At 48.1% G+C, this 24,039-nt stretch overlaps 1 protein-coding gene across 1 annotated transcript in view; it reads right to left on the bottom strand.

Annotated features, from left to right (window-relative positions):
* Positions 1–24,039, bottom strand: part of TMEM131L (transmembrane 131 like) — a 226,795-nt gene that overhangs the window by 35,825 nt on the left and 166,931 nt on the right. The window contains exons 22-26 of the mRNA XM_073576389.1: positions 13,072–13,258; positions 12,187–12,372; positions 11,821–11,970; positions 10,556–11,181; positions 712–863 (exon numbers count right to left, since the gene is read on the bottom strand). Coding sequence (XP_073432490.1) covers positions 712–863; positions 10,556–11,181; positions 11,821–11,970; positions 12,187–12,372; positions 13,072–13,258 — 1,301 coding nt within the window. The remainder of the gene's footprint in view (positions 1–711; positions 864–10,555; positions 11,182–11,820; positions 11,971–12,186; positions 12,373–13,071; positions 13,259–24,039) is intronic.

Here is a 24,039-nt window from a genome sequence, read left to right as displayed (position 1 = left end):
ACTTAAATGATGCACCGAGCGCCTGTACTGGGTTTGAACAGTCATGTTATGGTGACTAACTACACACCAGTCACGCCATCTCTGTAGGTAGCAAACCTGGGTGTAAATTAAGACAGCAGCTTGAGTTACAGATCTTTGCTGGGAAGAATCATGTACTCAGATGTAGTTATAAAAGTGCTTCCTTAATAAATAATCTCTGTATTTTTATAGCGCTAACATATTCCGCAGCGCTTTACAGTTTGCACACATCATCCCTGTCCCCGATGGGGCTCACAATCTAAATTCCCTATCAGTACGTCTTTGGAATGTCGGAGGAAACCGGAGTAGTACCCTGAGGAAACACACGCAAACAAGGGGAGAACATACAAACTCCTTGCAGATGTTGTCCTTGGTGGGATTTGAACCCAGGACTCCAGCACTGCAAGGCTAACTACTGAGCCACCGTGCTGCCCTTACCAATCACTAGTGATCACCTTGCCCACAGTGGGCACCCCATAGCCCCCTGATCCTCCTTACCACCATGAAGAGGCATTTGACTGGTGCGGTGATCGTGCACACAGACATGCTGCAGCTTTATACAATGCTTATACAGCTGAAGGAAACAATTTTCCATCTCTCAGACTCTTTTATCATTGTATGTGTGGCATGAGGGATATTGGAGCGAACTATTCCCTGGACAGTAAATGTAATAATGTAATAATTGTAAGGTACCTTTGCTGCGGTCAGGTCCACTCTACCACAGGCCTTCTCCTCTCTGGCCATGCACGGAGTACTTTTTTCTGCTGAAACCTCTTTTTCCACAGGCTTTTTAGAGGCGACAATGTTAGCCTTGAGTGCTGGTGGGGAAACCTGAAGATTATTCCCTGGAAATAAGTAGAAGATGTGAGCACAACAGAAAGTGGTTCAAACAAAATCAGTCTAATTAGATGTTGGCAAAACAGGGATTTTTGTGATAAATTCACCGTAAAATCCTTTTCTCCGAGACGCTCATTGGGGGACACAGATACTGTGGGGGTGTATGCTTCTGCCGCTTGGAGGCTGACACCAAGTGAAAAAAAGAGGTTAGCTCCTCCCCCACCGTATACACCCTCACCCCTATTGCGGAGCGGAAATCAGTTTGGTGCCAAAGCAGTAGGAGGACAACAAAATCAGCCTTAATACAGGTACAACATGTCCAGAAAAAAGACCACCCTTATATCACATAAATAAATGCATATAAATTAAACAAAATAGAAGCCAACTTGGCTAATAGGGTGGGTGCTGTGTCCCCCAATGAGCGTCTCGGAGAAAAGGATTTTACGGTGAGTTTATCACAAAAATCCCTGTTTCTCCTTCGCCTCATTTGGGGACACAAACTGTGGGACGTCCTAAAGCAGTCCCTGGGTGGGAGATTGACTCACCGATCCAAGCTACATGCACCTCTTGTTTAAAGATGCGCCACCGCTGCTTGGAGAATCCTTCTACCCATGTTCGCATCTGCCGAGGCCTGAGTATGGATATTATAATGTTTGGCAAATGTGTGCAGGCTGGACCAGGTTGCCGCCTTGCAAACCTGTTCCGTCGAAGCCTGGTGCCGAAGCACCCAAGAGGCGCCCACTGCCCAAGTAGAGTGCGCTCTGATCCCTGCTGGAATCGGCATGCCTCTAATGCGGTAGGACTCCTGAATAGTCAAATGAATCCATCTGGCTATGGTCGATTTCGAGGCAGCGAGTCCCTTCCTGCGCCCTTCGGGGAGCACGAACAGCGTGTCCATCTGACGAAAGGGTGCCGCCCTCAACACGTACTTCCGGAGGGCTCTTACCAGGTCTAACGTGTGAAGAGCCTTTTCCACACGGTTCCCCGGTGCTGGACAAAATGAAGGCAAGACAACATCCTCATTAATGTGAAATGAGGACACGACTTTCGCCAGAAAAGGAGGGGCTGGTCTGAGCACCACCTTATCCTTATGGAAAGTGAGGAACGGAGCTCGGCAGGATAGGGCTGCCAGCTCTGAAACCCGCCTGAGAGAAGTGATGGCCACTAGGAACACCACTTTCCAGGAAAGGTACCTCAAAGAGACATCCTGAAGTGGTTCAAAAGGAGCTTCCTGCAGAACACTTAGGACCAGGTTAAGGTCCCAAGTGTCCATAGGCACCTTATAGGGAGGTACCAAGTGGGAGACTCCCTGGATGAAAGTCTTAACCTGCAAATTGTTAGCAATTCTGAGCTGGAACAGGACGGATAAGGCCGATATTTGTCTCCTGAGGGAACTTGGGGCCAAGCCCGAGTCTAGGCCCGACTGGAGAAAGGCCAAGATGTTGGGAATCGAGAATCTCAGTGGAGAAACACTCCGGCCTCGACACCAAGCAAAGAACACCTTCCAGGTGTGGTGGTAAATTCAAGCTGAAGCAGGCCTCCGGGCGCTAACCATTGTAGTGACCCCCTTGCTCCCAAACCCTGCCTGGGTTAGAATCCAAGATTCAACGGCCATGCCGTCAAACAAAGGGCCCCCGAGTTCGGGTGGCAAATCGGCCCTTGAGAAAGTAGATCTTTGCGCTTTGGCAGTCGCCAAGGAACGTCGGCGAGCAGCTGCATTAGATCTGCGTACCACGCTCAACGGGGCTAGTCCGGGCAAGCAGAATCGCCGGAACCCTTTCCGTCTTGATCTTTTTGATGACTCTCGGGAGTAGTGGCAGTGGGGGAAATAGATATGGGAGGCGGAACTGGTTCCATGGCAGAACCAACGCATCCACAGCGATTGCTTGCGGGTCCCTGGCCCAAGCGACATATGTGGGCACCTTGGCGTTCACTCTGGACGCCATCAGGTCCACATCCGGAGTTCCTCACAGTTGACAAAACTGCTGGAAGACCTCGGGATGTAGTGACCGCTCTCCGGACACAAGACCCTGCTGGCTGAGAAAGTCTGCCTCCCAGTTTTCCACGCCCAGGATGTGGACTGCCGAAATCACCGAGTGGTTTGCTTCGGCCCACTGAAGAATGTGCCCCACCTCGCGCATGGTTGCTCTGCTGCAGGTGCCCCCTTGGTGATATATGTAAGCCACCGCCGTGGCGTCCGATTGGATCCGGACGGGTCGGCCTGCTAAGTGATGAAACTGCTGCAGAGCATGCTGAATTGCTCGTATCTCCAATAAGTTGATTGGGAGGCGTGCCTCCTGTGGCGACCACCGTCACTGGGTCGTGTGGTCGCGAAACACCACTCCCCAGCCGAGGAGACTGGCATCGGTTGTTATCACCAACCAATGGTCTGGGGGGGAAGGGTTTCCCCTGGGTCAGAGAGGAACTGGTTATCCACCATCCGAGCGACTGCCTGACTTGAGAGCAGGGCTGTGGAGTCGGTAAGCCAAACCTGCAACTCCGACTCCTCAATTTCTCTTACACCGACTCCAACTCCGACTCCGACTCCACGACTCCGACTCCCACACATATTGCTTATATTTAAGTGAAACATTTATTGTAGTACAATGTGAACCTCAGACATTTAATCATTTTTATGATCCCATAATCAAGATATTTAGATAGAACAGAATATATATTGGTGTACTACCCGGTTTTCATTCTTTTTGGTACAGATACGATATGGATAGACAGATATGGATAAATGGATAGATAGAGCAGATTTCTAATCTGCTTTTGCTATTGAAAACATTATCTATGAGCTCAAAAACCTTTCAGGTGATGCGGTTTTTTAAAAAGATGATCAGCTTTTGCAGCTGAAAAACGTATCCTCAAAAAACACAGGAAAAACGCTGTGTGTGAATGTAGCCTTAGATCAGGAATAGAACAGCCATTTATAGGACATTTCATAACTTTCCCAAATTCCTATGAAAAAATATTCAGCACATCCTGCATTGAATTACTGTACCCAATTTATTATATATTTTAGGAGTCGGAGTCGGTCCATTTTATACCGACTCCAACTCCGACTCCACCAAAATGAGCACCGACTCCGACTCCACAGCCCTGCTTGAGAGGACAGTCGGCACCGCCGTTCGAGTGTGAAAGAAACTTTTTGACACCTTTCACTCCCTCCTCAGGCCAAAAGCACAAGCTCCTATCTCAGACATTTGTGCAAATGACCTGGCCTCCCATTTTATAGAGAAAATAGAGAATATCCGTCAGGAAATCAGCTCCCAACCACCAAGTGCTGTGACTCCCATTCCTACCTGCATTTCCCCTGGCTCATTTTCCACATTTGATCCCATCACAGAAGAAGAAGTCTCCAGACTCCTCTCTTCTTCTCGCCCAACTACATGCACTACCGACCCCATTCCCTCACAACTCCTCCAGTCTCTCTCTCCAGTCATCACAACTCACCTAACTACAATCTTTAATCTCTCCCTCTCCTCTGGCATTTTCCCATCCTCCTTCAAATACTATCATTACTCCATTATTAAAGAAACCCGCTCTCGACCCATCCTGCACAAACAACTACAGACCAGTCTCCAATCTCCCCTTCATCTCTAAACTTTTGGAGCGCCTAGTTTACTCCCGCCTTACCAGTTACCTCTCCACTCACTCCCTCCAAGACCCTTCACAGTCCGGCTTCCGACCCCTACATTCGACTGAAACTGCACTCATCAAAGTGACCACTGACCTTCTGACAACAAAACGTAACTGTGACTACTCTCTGCTCATTCTTCTCGACCTTTCTGCAGCTTTCGACACTGTTGACCACCGTCTCCTACTCTCTAGGCTCCAGTCACTGGGCATTAAAGACATCGCTCTGTCCTGGTTCTCTTCCTATCTCTCTGACCGCTCCTTCAGTGTTTTGTTCGCTGGCGTCACGTCATCTCCTCTTCCTCTCGCTGTCGGGGTACCTCAGGGCTCAGTCCTTGGCCCCCTTCTCTTCTCTCTCTACACGGCCCCAATTGGACAAGATCATCAGCAGATTTGGCTTTCAGTACCATCTTTATGCTGATGACACACAGCTATATACATCATCCCCTGACCTTACCCCCGCTGTACTACAGAACGCCAGTGACTGTCTGACCGCAGTCTCCAACGTCATGTCCGCTCTCTATCTGAAACTTATCCTCTCAAAAACTGAACTTCTTCTGCTCCCGCCATCCACTAACCTCTCTAAATCTGACATTTCCCTCTCCGTGGGTGGCACCATAATAACACCCCGGCAGCAGGCACGCTGTCTTGGTGTTATGTTTGACACCAATCTCTCCTTCACATCCCATATACAATCTCTTGCCCGCACTTGCCGCCTACACCTAAAGAACATCTCCAGAATTCGCCCTTTTCTCACCATGGAAGCAACAAAAACCCTCACTGTCGCATTGATCCACTCCCGCCTGGACTACTGCAATGCCCTATTAATTGGCCTCCCCGCTACTCGACTTTCCCCTCTCCAGTCCATACTTAATGCAGCAGCCAGGGTCATCTATCTGACTAATCGGTACTCGGACGCGTCCGCTCTTTGCCAGTCCTTACATTGGCTGCCCATTCATTACAGGGTCCAATTCAAAGTACTTGTTCTCACCCACAAAGCCCTCCACAGTGCGGCACCCCCCTACATCTCCTCCCTCATTTCTGTCTATCGGCCTCTGCAAACGACTTTCGACTAACCTCTGCCCTAATCCGCACCTCCCACTCCTGATTCCAAGACTTCTCCCGCGCTGCGCCAATCCTCTGGAATGCTCTACCCCAAGAAATGACTATCGACAATTTGCAGTTTCAAGCGCTCTCTCAAAACACATCTATTCAGAGCAGCCTATCACGTTTAATATTCAGTCATTCTATGTGCAAGTGTGAGTATGTAGCCCATTCACTATCTCTGTCCCCCACCTTCTCAAGATGGCTGGACCATCATTGTAAATACATCATTGTAAATACACACCTGTACTTTGTATCTCCCCCTCATTGTAGATTGCAAGCGCTCACGAGCAGGGTCGTCTTACTTTACTTTAATTACTGTATTGTCAACGTTGTTACTTATGACTTGTGTTTTGAAACTCAAACTGTAAAGCGCTGCGGAATATGTTGGCGCTATATAAAGATTATTATTATTATTATTATTATTATTAAAGGATTCTTGTCCCAGGCTGACAAGAGAGTGTGCTGCAGGGGGCGAAAATGGAACTGGGCGAACGGTATTGCTTCCATTGCTGCCACCATTCTTCCTAGAATCCTCATCCCGAAACGAATGGTATGAGGGACTGGTTGGGGTAGAGTCCGAACTCCCTGCCGGAGAGCTAGGGCTTTTTCCTGAGGGAGAATCACCAACCCTCGGCAAGTGTCGAAGACCATTCCCAAGAAGGAAATCCTCTGAGCTGGCACAAGGGATGACTTCTTCGCATTGACCAACCACCCTAAGCGGGCAAGAGTATCTAACGTGATGTTGACATTTCCCTCGCATGCCAGTCTTGAAGGGCCCTTGACCAATAGGTTGTCCAAGTTAGGCAAGACGACTATGCCTCGAGAATGCAATACGGCCATGACAACTGCCATAACCTTTGTGAACACTCTGGGAGCCGTGGCTAACCCGAAAGGTAGCGCCATGAACTGAAAATGTTGACCTTTGATGGCGAAACGCAGGAACCTTTGATGAGGAGGAAAGATGGGAATATGCAGATATGCGTCCTGGATGTCGACCGAGGCCAAGTATTCTCCCTGCTCCATGGCGGATATGACTGAACGGAGAGAATACATCCGTAAATGTCCGACCTTGATGAATTTGTTCATAAGTTTGAGGTCCAAAACAGGTCTGACAGACCCGTCCTTTTTGGGAACCACAAACAGGTTGGAATAGAATTCCTGACCCCTTTTGTGCTCTGGCACGGGAACAATGACCCCGTAGCGCTGGAGCGATTCGATGGCTCCCAACAGAGCTCTTGCCTGGGTATCCACCCTGGGAAGATGAGAAAGAAAAAACCGTTTGAAGGTTTCTGACTAAACTATTTTGTAACCCGAGGCCACCAACTCCTTTACCCATGCGTCATCTGTGACACTGAACCAGACGTGGCGAAACCAGAGTAGTCGGCCGCCCACCTTGCTGGTGTCGTCTGGTAAACGCTTCGAGTCATTTGGCTGACGATCTTTGGGATCTGGATCCCCTCGATCTGGGCTGTTGAGTATGCATTCTCCCCAATGGGTTGGTTCTATATGAGACCTGCCGCTCCCTATCCTGGTTGGGGTGGCCTGAAGCGGTGGAAATGGTCACTGTGGTCCACCCGGGGTTGCGAAAGGCCCGAAAACGTGCCTGAAAAGGGTGGCGAAAAGGTGGTTTGACCTTTTGCTGAGGGAGAAAACCGCTCTTTCCTCCTGTGGAGTCGGAGATAAGTTGATCTAACTTCTCCCCAAATAGACGGCCGAACTGATAGGGCAGGGAAGTCAAGGACTTCTTGGAAGTAGAATCAGCCCACCATGTCCTTAACCATAGAGCTCTTCTGATAGAAATTGCGTTAGCGGCAGCAAGTGCCGAGCAATTGGCCGCATCCAAAAATGCATTGATTACGTAGTCTCCGGCCATCGCGATCTGACTCGCGATCTCCGATATCTCTGCAGGTAGTTTTTGCTCCTGCGCGACCTTGTTTAATGATTCTGACCATGAGATCATGGCCTTGGCTACCCAAGTTGCTGCGCACGAGGGAGAAAGCGCTGATCCTGACGCCTCATATACTGAGCGAGCTAAGCTCTCTATGAGGCGATCCGTGGGATCCTTAATAGAGGAACCACTAGGTACGGATAACAGAGTTTTAGTGGCTAGGCGTGACACCGGTGGATCCACCATCGGAGATTCCGTCCATTTTTTACGGAGGTCCGGGGCAAGTGGATACCTTGCTTCGAGTGCATTTTGACCCGAGAAACGCCTGTCTGGTCGTTCCCTGTGTCGCTGCACTATGTCCTCAATTTCAGGGTGAGAGGAAAAAATTCTGTACGGCTGCTTCACTTGCTTAAATGCCATCTTATACCCTGTAGCCGCTGTGGGATCATCCTCAATCCCCAAGGTCTGATTGACGGCTTCTATGAGGCTGTCTACTGTCTCACGTGACCCTGGAGCATCCAGGTCAAGGGGCTTGTCTGAGTCGAAATCTGAGGTCTGCTCGCTATCAACCACTGGCGACGGGGAGCGAGAAGCAGAACTTACAGATGCCAAAGCACCGGATGGACTGGGCGACACCGCGTGGATTCTCTTCCCCCGGGTCTGCCTGGAATGAGAGCGGCCCCTGCAGGCCGAAGGCTCTAGTGAGGTGGAGGTTCCCTCTAAGGCCGGTGAGCCACTGTCTCTGCACCTATCTGGGGTCTGAAGGGACTCGATTGCCCTCGTAAGCGACGGGCCCACTCCGGGGGGTTCGGGACCTCGGTCGCAGATGCAGGGGTGGGCACGTTCGGACTCGCAGGCTTCGCATAATCGCTTGTTCTGTGCCCGCGGAAACGCAGCCCGACAAGAGATGCATGCAGCGTAAAAAAAAAAAAAAAGTGTGCGTCTTTGCTTTTTCGGACATGCTGTATCTGTCCGCTGCTGGGGAGGGGGGGAGGAGGTAGCAACTCGTTTTCCCTGTAGCGTGGCCTCTCGGGCAGCACTTACCCTAGTCCTGTGCCCCCACGTTCCTGGACGCCTCCACACCAAAATCGCGCGCCACCAGCTGTGGGGCGGGCCGCCAGCATATAAACCGCTCCAGGGGCGGTACTTCCAGCTCTGCGGCCAAGCCGCGCTCCGAAGCCGGGGACTAAATTTATCCACCGCCGCCCAGGCCTGGGGGGGGCCGCCGTGACACGCGGTCCGGAGGCGGAACTTCCGGCCGCGGCCTCAATTTATCCCCTGCCCGCGACGGGGGGGGAACGACCTCCCATGGCGCCGCAAAAACTGGCGCTACTTACTAGAAAGGGCTGCTACGCACCGCGCTCTCCCTCTGCAGCCACGCTCAGCCAAGAATGGCCGGTGGCATCCGCCTGCTAAGGGCTCCAGCCCCGGATCTTCGCCGCAGGAGCCCTCCCAGGCCCTCTCCTCACTGACGATCCTCTTCGGCTTCCCAGCTCAGGTATGTGAGGGGGCCTTGAAAAATAGGATGGTGCAGGCACCCTAGCTCCATCTATCCCCTTCAGGGGGTGAGGAGAGGGACCGTCCGCCGCCTTGCAGCACCGTAGTCTAAGCATTGGTGGAGCAGTGGGGGCCGCACGGACTAGTCTTGTGCCTCTGTACAGCCATGGTTTCAATACCTAGGGGTGGTCAGGTTTAAGTCCGGCATCGTGTCCCACGTCGCGGGAGAGGATACGTGGAGGGACACTCGCAAATGCTCACCCGTTGTTGGTTTGGGGAAATCGGACCCTTTCAATAGGATCCGTTGCCCCTGCCTAATCTTCATGGAAAAAGTCTGGAGCAAAAAAAACAGACGTGTGCCTCCATGGACACTAAGCAAAAAACTGATTTCCGCCCGCAATAGTGGCGAGGGTGTATACGGCGGAGGAAGAGCTAACCTTTTTTTCACTTAGTGTCAGCCTCCAAGCAGCAGAAGCATACACCCACAGTCTCTGTGTCCCCCAATGAGGCGAAGGAGAAAAAGACTAGAACATTGACCCTAAAATATGTCAATAGGACTGCAGCAAGCCCCAGTATTTCAGCATCACTAAACTAAACTCAAAGAGGATTTTTGACCACCAGCTCTCCAGTGCGCAGACCACCCACCAAACAGCTCCTATACTTGCTTCCTAGTAACCGATTGTGACAGGGTTTAGTGTGCTCACCTGTCGTCACGGCTAACTCCAACGCTGGCTATACACATTAGATGTACAACAGCCGAACTAGCCAATTTCACTAAGTCCAGCTGCCCATCTCATATTTATGGGGGCCTCATAACACGGCCTGATGGGGGACAAAAAATATAGCCAGTTTTGTCTACACTACTGTGTTCTCTCCCAGGTTATTTAATCTTTCCATTTTCTTTCACTGGAAAGCCAACATTTTTTGCTAATCAATTTTTTTATATATTCTGATGAGTCTTGGAGCAGTTTTTTTTGTAAAGTCATACAATTTCTCAGTGCAGCAACCACTAGGTGGCGCTCATTGCACATTTATGGATAAGGCGGCCAATCCTCTGAGTAATACACCTCTAGTGAAGGCTGCACTCCATGCAAACAACAAAGCCCGATTTCTCAGCCAGCCGTGGCCACAAATTGTAACATCACATTACCATGTGGTTAAGTATTCTCAGGCAAATAGAGCACTTAGTTACTGTATTTACAAAGAATATGGAAATAAGCATCATGCATATAAGCTACAGATTACAGGGGAGCACAGAAAGCCATAGTTGGCCACAATAAATGTTGTCATACAAATGATTGTTCGACTCCCCCATTAATGTGTGACTACAGCATGCATGTTTGTTCAACAGCGAGATATGTCCAATCCCTCTATCCTGACAAAAATCATGGATTTAGACACCTTATCCAATGTCAATGGCCAGTTTTGAGAAGTGCTACGTGACCATTCACATCTGTAAGATGTGTCCTATGTCAGACTGATCCCACACATTACACAATGCATGAAGACAAGGTATTTGGCAACTAAAAATATCAAAGCAGAAAATGGAATAAAAATTCTATTTACCGTCCACCTTTCTGAAAACAGGTTGCGATTCCGTCTGCTGCTGCAGCAGATTACTAGACGGGCCACCTTCAGGTACTTTACCGGCTCCAGATACACCACCACAGTTCTGCAGCTTGGACTCAGACAATGTATCTGAGGACGTTTTGAAGTCCGTTTCCATAGGAAACATACAAATTATCGGCTCCTCCTTCAAAGTGCTTTCATTTATAGTCCTTTGTGAGAGAAGTGCAGATTGCAGTGCAGATTCTTTTGGACCCAGATCATCATCTGGGTTAGTTAAGTGCTTGTGGTTACCCGTATCGATGTGGTCTACAGAACTAAAGTCTGTCCACCTCTCTGCTAGAGTCTCACTACAGGTAGAGTCATCGGGAGATGGCGGCTGCATGTCGCCTATCAGCTGATGGTTGGCATCACAGGCTGTGGCATTGCTGGACGCACCACTTGGCTTCTGCTTTATGCTGTAGTACACCGAGCACTTGTGCTTCTTCTGGGACTGGCTGTATGTGGCTGGTACCCTCTTGGATGCATTCTGGCTTCGGACTGGTGGAGCAGCAACAGCCAAGTAACCCTTCCCTTTACCTTTATCTGGCGGACTGGAAGAGTCCGCAAAACTTTTACAGCTGCTCCTGCAAGGTAACAAATGCATTACAAGAGACATCCAGAGATTATACTCCACATATAATGGACTGCAGATTATTCTGGGTCATGCAGCTAACTTTTCTAGCAGACATAAAAATAGACTGTGGCAGCAATAGTGCAAGGTCTAAATGTTCGAGTAAGCTCAATGAATCACAAACTGAAAAAGTATCACCACAATTACAAAATACATGATTAGTTGCAGAAAAGGTGCACATATTACACACATTTCACCCTTTGTTTGCATCCTTGCGATCATCCACAGCATACAATGGATTGATTTGCCCCAATTTATGGGAACGTCTTGAAATCTCTTGACATGGCTACGTGTGATACGCTGCAGACTTTCTGCAAGCTGACTCCACAGAGGAAAATCGGCTGCTGATTTGTGATATGGCTTTAAAGATTTGACACTCCCTGACAATATTATCAGCCATTGCTAGGAAATTTTGAGCTATAAAATGATCATATTTCAGGCAGAGCCTATCATCACAAACCTTAGCCAGAAATGTATAAACTGCCCTGACCCAGACACCAGATAACAAATGATGATTTGTTAGTCTATTTTTATACATTTTACAAACTGATTTCCTAGTTTTATGTAAGAATGTAAGTGTTCCCAGGCTTACCGGTATGATTCAGAGGTGAGGGTATCCACTGGGTTAGAGATGTGCTGAGAGGACGAGCTGGAGCAGTTTCTGTGCCTTAACTTTAAAAAATCTGTGAAAATATACTGGGCTTGCTGGATGGCAATCACAACGACACCAAAGAGTGACAGACTGTAAAAGAAAAAGATGATCATTTACTAGACATTCAAAGAGCACATTAAATGAATCAACGCCAGTGTGGAGCAGTGGGCATGAAGGGGAAAATAAGGGCAATAGTTGGCGTTAAAGACCGGCACAACCACAGAGGGATATAGATGGATGCTTCCTGAACACCACAAGAAACTCCTGTTCATATATCACTAGGACGATTACGAAAAAAGCCTCTACCTGACGAAGAGTACAGTAAGCTTCCAAAAAGACTCTTCCCAGCTGGGTCCTGGGACTCCATCGGCACACAGAGGTAGCAAGTGATGAGGCAGAGTCACGTTGAGGGTAAATCGAAACTCCAGTTTGGAAGCACTTACGAGTGTTAGATCACGTATTACCCAGGAGGATGTGAAGTCTGGAATAAAGCTGTCAATACATAGGCAAAAAAAATATATTCATAAATCAACTTGGACATTATAAGAGGCAATTGCTGATACAGAAGAGCTCATTTTCAATCAAATGTTTAGTGCTCCATCTTACTAAAAGAGTATGTTATAGGCATCCATTCAAAAGATGGCCAACTTATTCTGCAGGAAACACCTCACTGATCCCCGTCGTTATAGTTCTGGAGTCCCCAGCTGGTCATATCTAAGCAATGAGGTCCACAACTACAACCAGTGGAACCGGTGAGGGAACCATAGCAGAAAGCAGGAGGAGATCCATAAAACTCAGGTATGGCTTCACTTTATTTCAATTCTGGTCATGTCTAAATGGTTTATAAAATTATGCCTGGCTGAATAACTCCTTTTTGGTATGTATGCATTTACTGCATGTATATATACTTTTATATTTATACTCCAAAAGGGTGAAAACCACATTCACATAAAAAGATATTCATATAAGTGCTGTCTACCGTTTCGAAGTGTAGGTTGAGTGTTGATGGTCTGGAATAGGATCGGTACCCACAGATGTAAGGACCGTATGCACAGATTCAAACATTGACATATAAAGCCTTACAAAAACCCTGCACTGTATCATATATACTGTACATACACAGTATTCATAGATCGAGAAATACAGGTGATAAAAAGGTGACAGAAAATGTAGATAGTAATGAAAACTTACACAATACTGATTTCCTTTGAAGTGTTCTGGCTTAGAGAAAATGTGTAACAGTCTAGGACTTCAAACCCAAAACCTTGGCAGCTGTATCCATTTATTTTCATGGACACAATTGTTATGGGTAAAGAACCAATGTTCTCAACTTTAAAGATTTTTGTGATGGACAGAACTTGCTTGCTTTCCCTCAGTTCTGTAAAAATTAAAACGGACAGGCAGGCAGTGATTTACCAATCAATTGTGTTCAAACCACATGACAGGTCTAAAGAGTACAACATAATGCAAATCCACAGCAAACATTTTATTAAACAGTTTTTAAGCTGTTTTTTCCATCACTTTTTAGATTTGCCCAACATTGTCGGCACAGTTTTCCTTATCCAGATGATTTTCACTTATTCGTAATTTAAGACAATTTTAAATGTGGCAATATTTTTGCACAATTGCACTCAAATATCCTAGTGGAGACCAGAATGTGACTAATATAAATGCAACATTTTCAAGCTTAGTGAAAGTTGTGACAATGTTTATTAATAAAAAAAAACATATAAAAAAGGAAAACAGAAAAAAAAACATTTTTGCATTTGTGTTAAAGTCAAACATTATGCATGGAATGAAAAAAGCTGGAGACATATTGGATCATCTTTTTTCCTTTCTTCAAGAGCGACCAATTTTAGAGCCTGGATGCTGGAGACTGATGATCCACTTGTCTCTTCAGAATTCCCCATAGGTGTTTGATTAGATTCAGATTAGATTCAGAGACATATTTGGCCACTGAATCACTTTCACCTTGTTCTTCTTGAGAAATTCAACAGATGTGTGTTTTGGATCATTGTCATGTCAGAAAAGTGCATGTCTACCAAGGGCATGAAGAGATGGTGGCATCTTTTCTTTCAATATAGAGCGGTATATATGTGAATTCATGATCACATTAATGCACTCATGCAGCCCCACATAAGGATGCTGCCACCACAATATTTCATGATAGGCACCATGTATTTAGAAAAATGAATTTAGAAAAATGCATGGTGCCTACAGTGAAACATGGTGGTGACAGTGTCCTTATGTGGTGTTGATGTTGTCATGTAGGTATATTTCAGTGATGGTATCATGAATTCACAGACTTGATGCTCTATAATGAAAGAGAAAAATTATTCAGTGCACCATGCCAACATAATGATTCAAAACACATCTGTTGCATTTCTCATGAAGAACAGGGTGAAAGTGATTCAATGGCCAAGTCGGTCTCCTAGTCTCAACCAAATCGAAAGTCTATGGGGAATTCTGAAGAGAAAAGTGGAGCATCACTCTCTATCCCACATCCTATATCATCCACAAAATGCTCCCCAATCACGCTCCTGCACAGGCATACTTCGCCTTATTTAATTGTGCACAAAAAAAACAAATAAATTAATGTAATCTGCACTTTATATGATTTCTAATTATATTTGAAATCTATTATGACGTTTATCATGATGTTTGTATATTTCTAACATTCACTGACAATCATGTACACTACCGTTCAAAAGTTTAGGGTCACTTCGAATTTTCCTTATTTTTGAAATAAAAGCACACAGTTTTTTCCAATGAAGCTAACATTAAGGCTATGTGCACACGTTACGGAATAGAGGCGGAAATTTTTGCGGTAATTACATTCCGCGGGAAAACCGCATTTTATTTCCCACACATTTCCCGTGGAAAAACTAGCAATTTGCAAGCGTAATTAGCTTGCAGAATGCTAGCGTTTTCCAAGCGATCTGTAGCATCGCTTGGAAAAGTGATTGACAGGTTGGTCACACTCGTCAAACAATGTTTGACGAGTGTGACCAACTTTTTACTATTGAGGCTGCCAATGCAGCATCAGTAATTAAAAGATCTAATGTTAAAAATAATTTAAAAAAATTGTGTTTTTCTCACCTTCCATCATCCAGCGCAGCGTTCCCGAGTATCGCGATGCTCCCCCCGGCAGGTCCCGTTCCCAGTGATGCATTGCGTCAATGACCTTTGATGACGTTGCGGTCTAGCGAGACCGCCACGGTGTCGCGAGACTGCGACGTCATCAAAGGTCATTGGCGCAATGCATCCCTGGGAACAGGACCTGCCGGGAGCATCACTGAAGCCTGCTGACGTTGCAAGGGACATCGGAAGGTGAGAATATCCCTATTTTTTATTTTAATTCTATTTTTTATAGGGATATGGTACCCAGAGCCTGGACGAGACTCTCCTCCAAACCGTGGGTACCATCCGCAAATGTTCTGCTTACTTTTCGCATGGTGGGCACAGCCGCGATTCTGCAAAATTAATGAGCATGCTGCGCATTTTTCCGCAATGCGATTCCGCCGTGGAAAAATCCGCAGCATTAGCACAGCATTGCGGAATCCCATAGGATTGCATGGGATGCTGTTTCTTTGCGTTTTCGCTGCAAAATCGCGCGTTAAAAATCGCCGCGAAAACGCAAAAAAAAAACACTACGTGTAAACACAGTCTAATTGATTCAGAAATATAATCTATACATGGTTAATGTGGTAAATGACTATTCTAGGTGCAAATGTCTGGTCTGTAATACAATATCTTCATAGGTGTATAGAGGCCCATTTCCAACAACCATCACTCCAGTGTTCTTATGGTACTTTGTGTTTGTTAACTGTGTAAGAAGGCTAATGGATGGTTAGAATACCCTTGAAAACCCTTGTGCAAGTATGTTAGCACAGCTGAAAACAGTTTGGCTGATTAGAGAAGCTATAAACCTGACCTTCCTTTGAGCTAGTTGAGAATCTGGAGCATCACATTTGTTGGTTGCATTAAACTCTCAAAATGGCCAGAAAAAAAGGAGATTTTTGTGTACTCACCGTAAAATCTCTTTCTCTTAGCCTCTAATTGGGGAACACAGAACCATGGGTGTTATGCTGCTGTCCACTAGGAGGCGACACTATGCATAATCTGAAAAAGATTAACTTTGGCTCCTCCTCTGCAGTATACACCCCTAGACAGCGTCAGCCTTCTCCAGTTTTGGGCAAAAGCATGAGGAGGAACATAACAGAACATAACCATGCCTGTGAGAAGGCTACTATGTATGAGCTCAAAGAACAATATGAGAACTCAACCATAACAATGGCCCGTAATGGCAACAGGGTGGGAGCTGTGTCCCCCAATTAGAGGCTAAGAGAAAGAGATTTTACGGTGAGTACACAAAAATCTCCTTTACTCTGTCGCCTCATTGGGGGACACAGAACCATGGGACGTCCCAAAGCAGTCCCTAGGTGGGAAGCAATAGACGAATATTGTGCTGACAAGTCCCTAAACTTGGGGCACTGCTGCCTGCAGAACCCGTCTACCCAGGCTCGCGTCTGCTGAGGACTGGGTATGAACTTTGTAGTGTTTTGTAAACGTGTGTAGGCTAGTCCAGGTGGCCGCCTTACACACTTGTGCTGAAGCCTGGTGCCAAATGGCCCAGAAGGCCCCTACCGCCCGCGTAGAATGTGCCGTGATACCGGCCAGAAGAGGAGAGTTGTTAAGGCGGTAAGCCTCTTGTATGGTGGACTTGATCCACCTGGCAAGGGTAGCTTTGGAAGCCGGCAGACCCTTGCGACCGCCTTCCGGAAGAAGGAAAAGGGAATCAGACTTCCGGAAGGGTGCAGTCCTAGACACGTATATACGCAATGCCCTGACGAGGTCAAGCGTATGCAGAGCCTTCTCCACTCTATGAACCGGGCAAAGGGATGGCAGTGAAATTTCCTCATTGAGGTGGAAGTTGGACACAACCTTCGGAAGGAAGGATGGAACCATACGGGGAACCACCTTGTCCTGGTGAAAGGCCAGGAAGGGCCGTCTGCAGGAGAGTGCCGACAGTTCAGACACCCTGTGTAGCGAGGTGATTGCCACCAGAAAGACCACCTTCTGTGATAGAAGGAGGAGTGGGACTTCTTTAAGGGGTTCGAAAGGTGGTGCCTGCAATGCTGTCAGGACCAGGTTGAGGTCCCATGTCTCCAGTGGACGTCTGTAGGGGGGAACCAATCGGGAGACCCCCCGGAGAAAAGTCGTCACTTGCAGCTTGTTAGCAATGCGTCTCTGGAAAAGCACTGAGAGCGCTGACATCTGGCTCTTAAGCGAGCCCAGGGATAGCCTGGCGTCCAGGCCCGACTGAGGAAAACCATGAACTTTTGGGAGGGAATAAGGGAGTGGGATCTGGCCGCGGGATTCGCACCAGGCAAAGAAAGCTCTCCAGGTACGGTAATAGATCTTGGCGGAGGCTGGTTTCCGTGCCCTGATCATGGTTCTAATGACATCCGGTGAGAGCCCTGCCTGGGTTAAAACCCAGGTCTCAAGGGCCACGCCGTCAAATTGAGGGCCCCCGAGTTCTGGTGGAAGAACGGGCCTTGAGACAGAAGATCGGGACGGTCGGGGAGACGCCAGGGGGCGTCTGCTGTAATTTGTACAACGTCGGCGTACCATGTACGTCTGGGCCAGTCTGGCGCGATCAGGATGGTTGGAACTCCCTCTTGTTTGATCTTCCTCGCGACTCTGGATATCAGGGGAAGAGGTGGAAAAATGTACAGAAGCTGGAACTGGGTCCAGTCCTGAACCAGGGCATCTGCTCCGAGCGACCGCGAGTCGCGTGTCCTGGGCATGAAATTGGGGACCTTTGCATTGAGATGGGATGCCATTAGGTCCACATCCGGGGACCCCCAGCGATGGCAGATCTGGCGAAAAATTTTCGGGATGGAGAGACCACTCCCCCGAGTCCATTCCTTGTCTGCTGAGGAAGTTGGCTTCCCAGTTGTCCACACCCGGAATGTGGACCGCAGAGAGTACCGACCTCGTGTCTTCCGCCCAGTGGAGGATATGTGCCACTTCTCTCCGCCTGGGTACTGCGGGTCCCGCCTTGGTGATTCACATATGCCACCGCCGTGGCATTGTCCAACTGTACTCCGATATGAGAGGCTGCCAGTAATTGACGAAAAGCTCTCAATGCCAGGAAGACGGCCCGAATTTCCAGGATGTTGATGGGCATGTTCGCTTCCACTGGTGACCACTTTCCCTGTGCTTTGTGATGTAGGTGCACCGCACCCCAACCTGTCAGGCTCGCGTCGGTGGTCAAGACCTTCCATTGACCTGAGAGAAAGGATTTTCCCGTTGCAAGTGAGGTTGGCTTGAGCCACTAGTGTAGGGACCTCCTGGTTGCCGATGTTAGCCGGAACTCCCTGTCGAGGGAGAAAGGATTCCTGTCCCAGGACTTGAGGATGGCTAGTTGAAGAGGCCTGAGGTGAAACTGGGCAAATGGTACCGCCTCCATTGCTGCTGCCATCCTGCCGAGTACTCTCATGGCAAACCAGAGAGATCGGGGGAAATTGCGGACTCCTAGACGGAGAGCCAGTGCCTTGTCCCTGGGAAGGAGCACCAGACCTCTGGAGGTGTCGAATAACATCCCCAGGAAGGTCAGACACTGACTCGGGGTAGTTGATGACTTTTGTAAATTGACTAACCAGCCCATGGGAGTCAGGGTGTCGATAGTGATTGAGACACTGACCTCGCAATCCTTGAAGGTGGAAACCTTGATGAGAAGGTCGTCCAGGTATGGAACGACTACTATGCCTCTTGAGTGTAGAACGTCCATGGTGGCTGCCATGATCTTGGTAAACGTTCTGGGAGCCGTGGCGAGTCCGAACGGGAAAGCCACGAACTGGTAGTGGTCCTGGTTGATTGCGAATCTGAGAAATCTCTTATGTACGGGAGCAATCGGTATATGTAGGTATGCGTCTTGTATGTCAATGGAGGCGAGATTCTCCCTTCTCCATGGACGCAATGATTGACCGAAGGGACTCCATGCGAAAATGACGAACCCGAACATACTTGTTGAGTTGCTTTAGGTCTAGTATGGGCCGAACGCTGCCTCCTTTATTAGGGACTACAAACAGATTGGAGTAGAACCCTCGGAAGCGCTCTTCTGCAGGAACCGGTACTATGACTCCTGCCTGAAGGAGGGAGGAAACGGCTTGATGGAAGGCACGAGCCTTGGTCTGGCGGTTTTGGGGGAACAGAGAGGAAGAACTGGTTCGGTGGGCTGGAAGTGAACTCGATCTTGTATCCGGAAGACACTATTTCCTTGACCCACCTGTATTCTGTAATAGGCAGCCAGACCTGCTGAAAGAGTAGCAGTCGTCTGCCTACAGGTGGGGTGTCTTCCGGAATTCATGAGTCATGAAGGGGAGAAAGTCTGAGGTTTCCCTCCTTTGGGCTTTGCCTGGTCTGCTTTCGACTGCCAGGTCCTGTCCGGCCTTTGCGCCGCCCGTGGGTTGTCTCTGCGTGGAGAGCGGTTATGATTTTCTGCTGGGCACGAGAGGACCAGCCTGAAGAATTCCGAAAGGAATGGAATCGAGTTTGGTTACGCCTTTTGAACATGCGTTTAGGTTTTAGTTGAGGGAGAGAGGTACTCTTACCCCCAGTGGCATTGGATATCTTTGTGTCCAACTTTTCACCGAAAAGCCGCACACTGAGGTACGGGAGATGCGTGAGGGACTTCTTTGAGGCCGCGTTCGCTTTCCATTCCCGCAGCCAGAGGATACGCCGGATCGTAATGGCGTTTGATGCTATTCCCGCTACACCTCTTGCGGAATCCAGAGCTGCATGAAGCATGTAATCTGCTACCACCGCTATTTGAACCGCCTGGTCCGACAGCTCAGGATTTGAGGCTTGGAGGGCAGCCTGCAATTTTTTGTCCCAAGCCAGAATGGCCTTGGCTGCCCAGACTGAAGCGAACGCGGGAGCCAGAGAGGCCCATGCCGCTTTGAAGATTGAACGAGCCATGCGTTCTACCTGCCGGTCTGCTGCGTCCCTGAGGGTTGAGCTATCTGGCAGTGAGAGGAGGGTCTGTGCTGCTAGCCTAGAGACTGGGGGGTCCACTTCGGGTGGATCTGTCCACTCCTTGGTGTCCTTCTGTGGAAAGGGGTACATTGCTTCCAGATATTTGCGATTGGCGAATTTCTTCTCAGGCTGCGAAAACTGCTTAGTAAGTATCGCCTGAAATTCCGGGTGATTAGAGAAGACCTTAGTGGTTTTAGAACACTTTCAAAAGAAATTTTGTGTTCAAGGGCTTCCGGGGGTGGATCAGAAATGTCCAGCACCCGATGGATGGAAGAAATTACGTCCTCAACTAGCGCCGTATTGCTCGGGGGGGGGGGGGGGGGCAGAGACCTCTCCGTTTCTTTGTCTGAGTCGGAGTCACAGATGCCTTCCGATTCCTGCGTGTCGCTAAGGCGCTCCCTGGATGTCTCTGTTAGACGACGGTCTAGGTGACCTGGAACCACGGTGTCTCTCCCTGGAGGGTGATGACCGTGTGCTATGGGATGACGCGGATGAACGCGACCTGTGGGTCCGCTTACGTCTGAGTGTCGGAAACGGCATGTCCTTGACACGAGCTGTCCCTTTGCTGGGTAACGGTCATAGCCGAGGCATGACCCTGCAGAGCCTGGAGTAGTGTGGAGGTTAGGTTATCTATGGACTGTGTCATAGACTGCAACATCTGAGTAGCCCATTCCGACATGGTAGCCGGCGCTGAAGCAATGGTAGGGGCTTCTTGGGGCTCTGACCCAGTATTTTGGATACAATCCCGGCAGTGAGGGTACGTGCTGCCACTGGGGAGAGTGGTTTTGCAGGCTGTGCATAAAGCATAAAAGCAGTCCTGCCCGGTTCTCTTCCTTGAGCCCGGCATAGTGCACAGAGGCTGGCTAGCAGAGGACCCTACAGGGGTGGCTACGCAGAGGAAAACTATCGGAGAGCCTTATAGGTAATATGGATTCACAGCCGAGTAAAGAGAACCCAGCTATGATCTTACCCCACCCAGTGTGCCCCTAGGTCCAGCACCGACAATTCACAGTCCTGTGCCCCCCGGAGACTGCTGACGTCACAGACAGCGTCTGCTGCAGCGAAGATGGCCGCCGAGAAGACGAGGAGGAAGAAGGGGGCGGAGAGCTGAAAAAAGAGCGCGCAGGGCTATGTAAAAACGCGCCATTTCTGCCTCGATCCGCCCCTTCTATGACACTGTAGAGTGTCATATTCGTCATCCGGGGGGCAGGGAGGAGGCGGCGGCTTCAGCTAGGCCGAAGCCGCGGTCTAAATTAGAAGCCTGATGCCCAGAAGGGCTCCAGGCCGGCGCGGATGTCCAGGAGGGGGTCGGATCTGAACCAGACCCCTCCGGATTGAGAGGCAGGATAGCGGTGGGGCTAGCAGCGATAACGGGGCCATGTGAGGGGTCCCCCTGAGGTGCTATGGAGCTGATGCTGCCGCAGAGACAGGGGCGCAGGGAGCCCTGTCTCTGTATGTGCCATGTCTGCCTGCACTCTCCCCCGGCAACAAAAGGAGCCCGCAGCAGGGCTGGGGTCCCTGGCTGTTTAAGCTGCAGAATGCTGCCTTGTACCGACCCTACCTGAGGCGTCTCAACCTAATGCCCCCAGAGGGGGATTAGGGAGGGTGTGTCTGTCACCATCAGGGGTCTTCATCCTCGCCTCGACCTCAACCCAGACCCCAAAGGGATTGGGGAAGGAGGGGGGTCTCGACTTCGAACCAGTACCCGAGGGACTGGGGAAGGAGCGACATGGGGAATAGCCATCTCAACTTCAACCAGGCACCCCATAATAGGGGGCCGAGGAAGGAGCCATGCCGGGAGTCTCGCTGGAGACCCACTTTCCTTCATCTGTAATCAGTCGGAAAAAAAAAAAAAAAAAAATCTTTAGGTGTGCCTCCTTGCGACACTAAGCAAAAACTGGAGAAGGCTGACGTCATCCAGGGGTGAAGACTGCAGAGGAGGAGCCAAAGTTAATCTTTTTCAGATTATGCATAGTGTCGCCTCCTAGTGGACAGCAGCATAACACCCATGGTTCTATGTCCCCCAATGAGGCGACAGAGTAAAAACCTTTCATGTGAAACTCGACAGTCAATTCTTGTTCTTAAAAATGAAGGCTATTATTCCATGGGAGAAATTGCCAAGAAACTGAAGATTTCCAACAACGGTGTGTACTACTCCCTTCAGAGGAAAGCACAAACAGGCTCTAACCAGAGTAGAACGAGAAGTGGGAGGCCCCACTGCACAACTGAGCAACAAGAGAAGTACATTAGAGTCTGCAGTTTGAAAAATTGACGCCTCACAGGTCCTCAACTGGCTTCTTGATTAAATAGCACACGCAAAACGCCAGTGTCAACTTCTACAATGAATAGGCGACTCCGGGATGCTGGCCTTCAGGGCAGAGTGGCAAAGAAAAAGCCATATCTGAGACTGGCTAATAAAAGGAAAAGATTAATAAGGGCAAAAGAACACAGACATTGGACAGAGGAAGATTGGAAAAAAGTGTTATGGACAGACGAATCCAAGTTTGAGGTGTTTGGATCACACAGAAGAACATTTGTGAGACGCAGAACAACTGAAAAGATGCTGGAAGAGTGCCTGACGCCATCTGTCAAGCAAGGTGGAGGTAATGTAATGGTCTGGGGTTGCTCTGGTGCTGGTAAAGTGGGAGATTTGTACAGGGTAACAGGGATTTTGAATAAGGAAGGCTATCACTCCATTTTGCAACGCCATGCCATATCCTGTGGATAACGCTTGATTGGAGCCAATTTCATCCTACAACAGGACAATGACCCAAAGCACACCTCCAAATTATGCAAGAACTATTTAGGGAAGAAGCAGGCAGCTGGTATTCTATCTGTAATGGAGTGGCCAGCTCCGTCACCAAATCTCAACCCCATTGAGCTGTTGTGGGAGCAGCTTGACCGTATGGTACGCAAAAAGTGCCCATCAAGCCAACCCAAATTGTGGGAGGGGCTCCTGGAAGCATGGGGTGAAATTTCTCCAGATTACCTCAGCAAATAACTGCTAGACTGCCAAAGGTCTGCAATGCTGTAATTGCTGCAAAGGGAGCATTCTTTGACAAAAGCAAAGTTTGAAGGAGAAAATTATTATTTCAAATAAAAATCTTTTTTTCGAACCTTGTCAATGTCTGGACTAGATGTTAAATTCATTTGGCAACTCATTTGATTAATAAAAGTATGAGTTTTCATGGAAAACACAAAATTGTCTGGGTGACCCCAAACTCTTGAACGGTAGTGTATCACTATGAATTTATAATGTACGAATTTGTATAATGATGTTCAATCATCATAATTGATACACCTTTAATTATGTTGCACATGTAAAAATGCCTGGAGAAAGGTTTACACTATGAATCAAAACGTCACTGCAATAGACCATTAAAATCCAGCCTTTTTGCCATTTTTCCAATTGGTGCGCTACCTCTGTTATTGCTTACATTGTACATACATACATACATACACGAGTGCATTTTTGTTTTTTGCACTTTTTATTTCCCCCTTCCCCCAAGAGTCGGAACTACCCCCCCCACCTACGGTATATAACCGTACAACAGCTTGTTATTTGTGGCCAAGTTGTTGTTTTGACATCATCCACTTTAGCATAAAGTCTATGTGGGATTGAACAAAAAAAAATCATGCATTTTTTTAGTTTTCTTTTACCAGTTGATTGTGCAGTAAAGAGACAACACTGCAATATGATTCTCCACGTCACGTTTGATAAAGTGGTAAGGAAAAATTCAGAGCTTTGTAAACAGAAAAAAAAAAAGTTGTTGGTATCATCATTTTCTGAGAACTTTTATTCTTCCGTTCTCGAAGCTGTGAAGGCTTGTTGTTTTTTTTGCATGCTTTTATCTACACCATTTTGGGTTATATCCCACATTTTAATCGTTACTTAGGGAAGTGCGAAAATGAAAAATGGCAATTGTGGAGTTTTGCATACGTTCAAATAATTTTATATTTTGATTCGTTGGATTTTTTGGGGGGGACCTAAAAATAGCAAATTTTTTTTTTTCAATCATTTCATATTTTCAACTGGAGCATTGATGCCACAAAAGAAAATGAATATGAGTAAGAAAAACAGTACAAAAACGGGCCTATGATACTGCGGAAATCTTC

Source organism: Dendrobates tinctorius, unplaced genomic scaffold (assembly GCF_039654945.1).
Source record: "Dendrobates tinctorius isolate UK_male_01 unplaced genomic scaffold, ASM3965494v1 ptg000008l, whole genome shotgun sequence".
NCBI classification, from domain to species: domain Eukaryota; kingdom Metazoa; phylum Chordata; class Amphibia; order Anura; family Dendrobatidae; genus Dendrobates; species Dendrobates tinctorius.
This window is presented reverse-complemented; position numbering and strand designations above follow the sequence as displayed.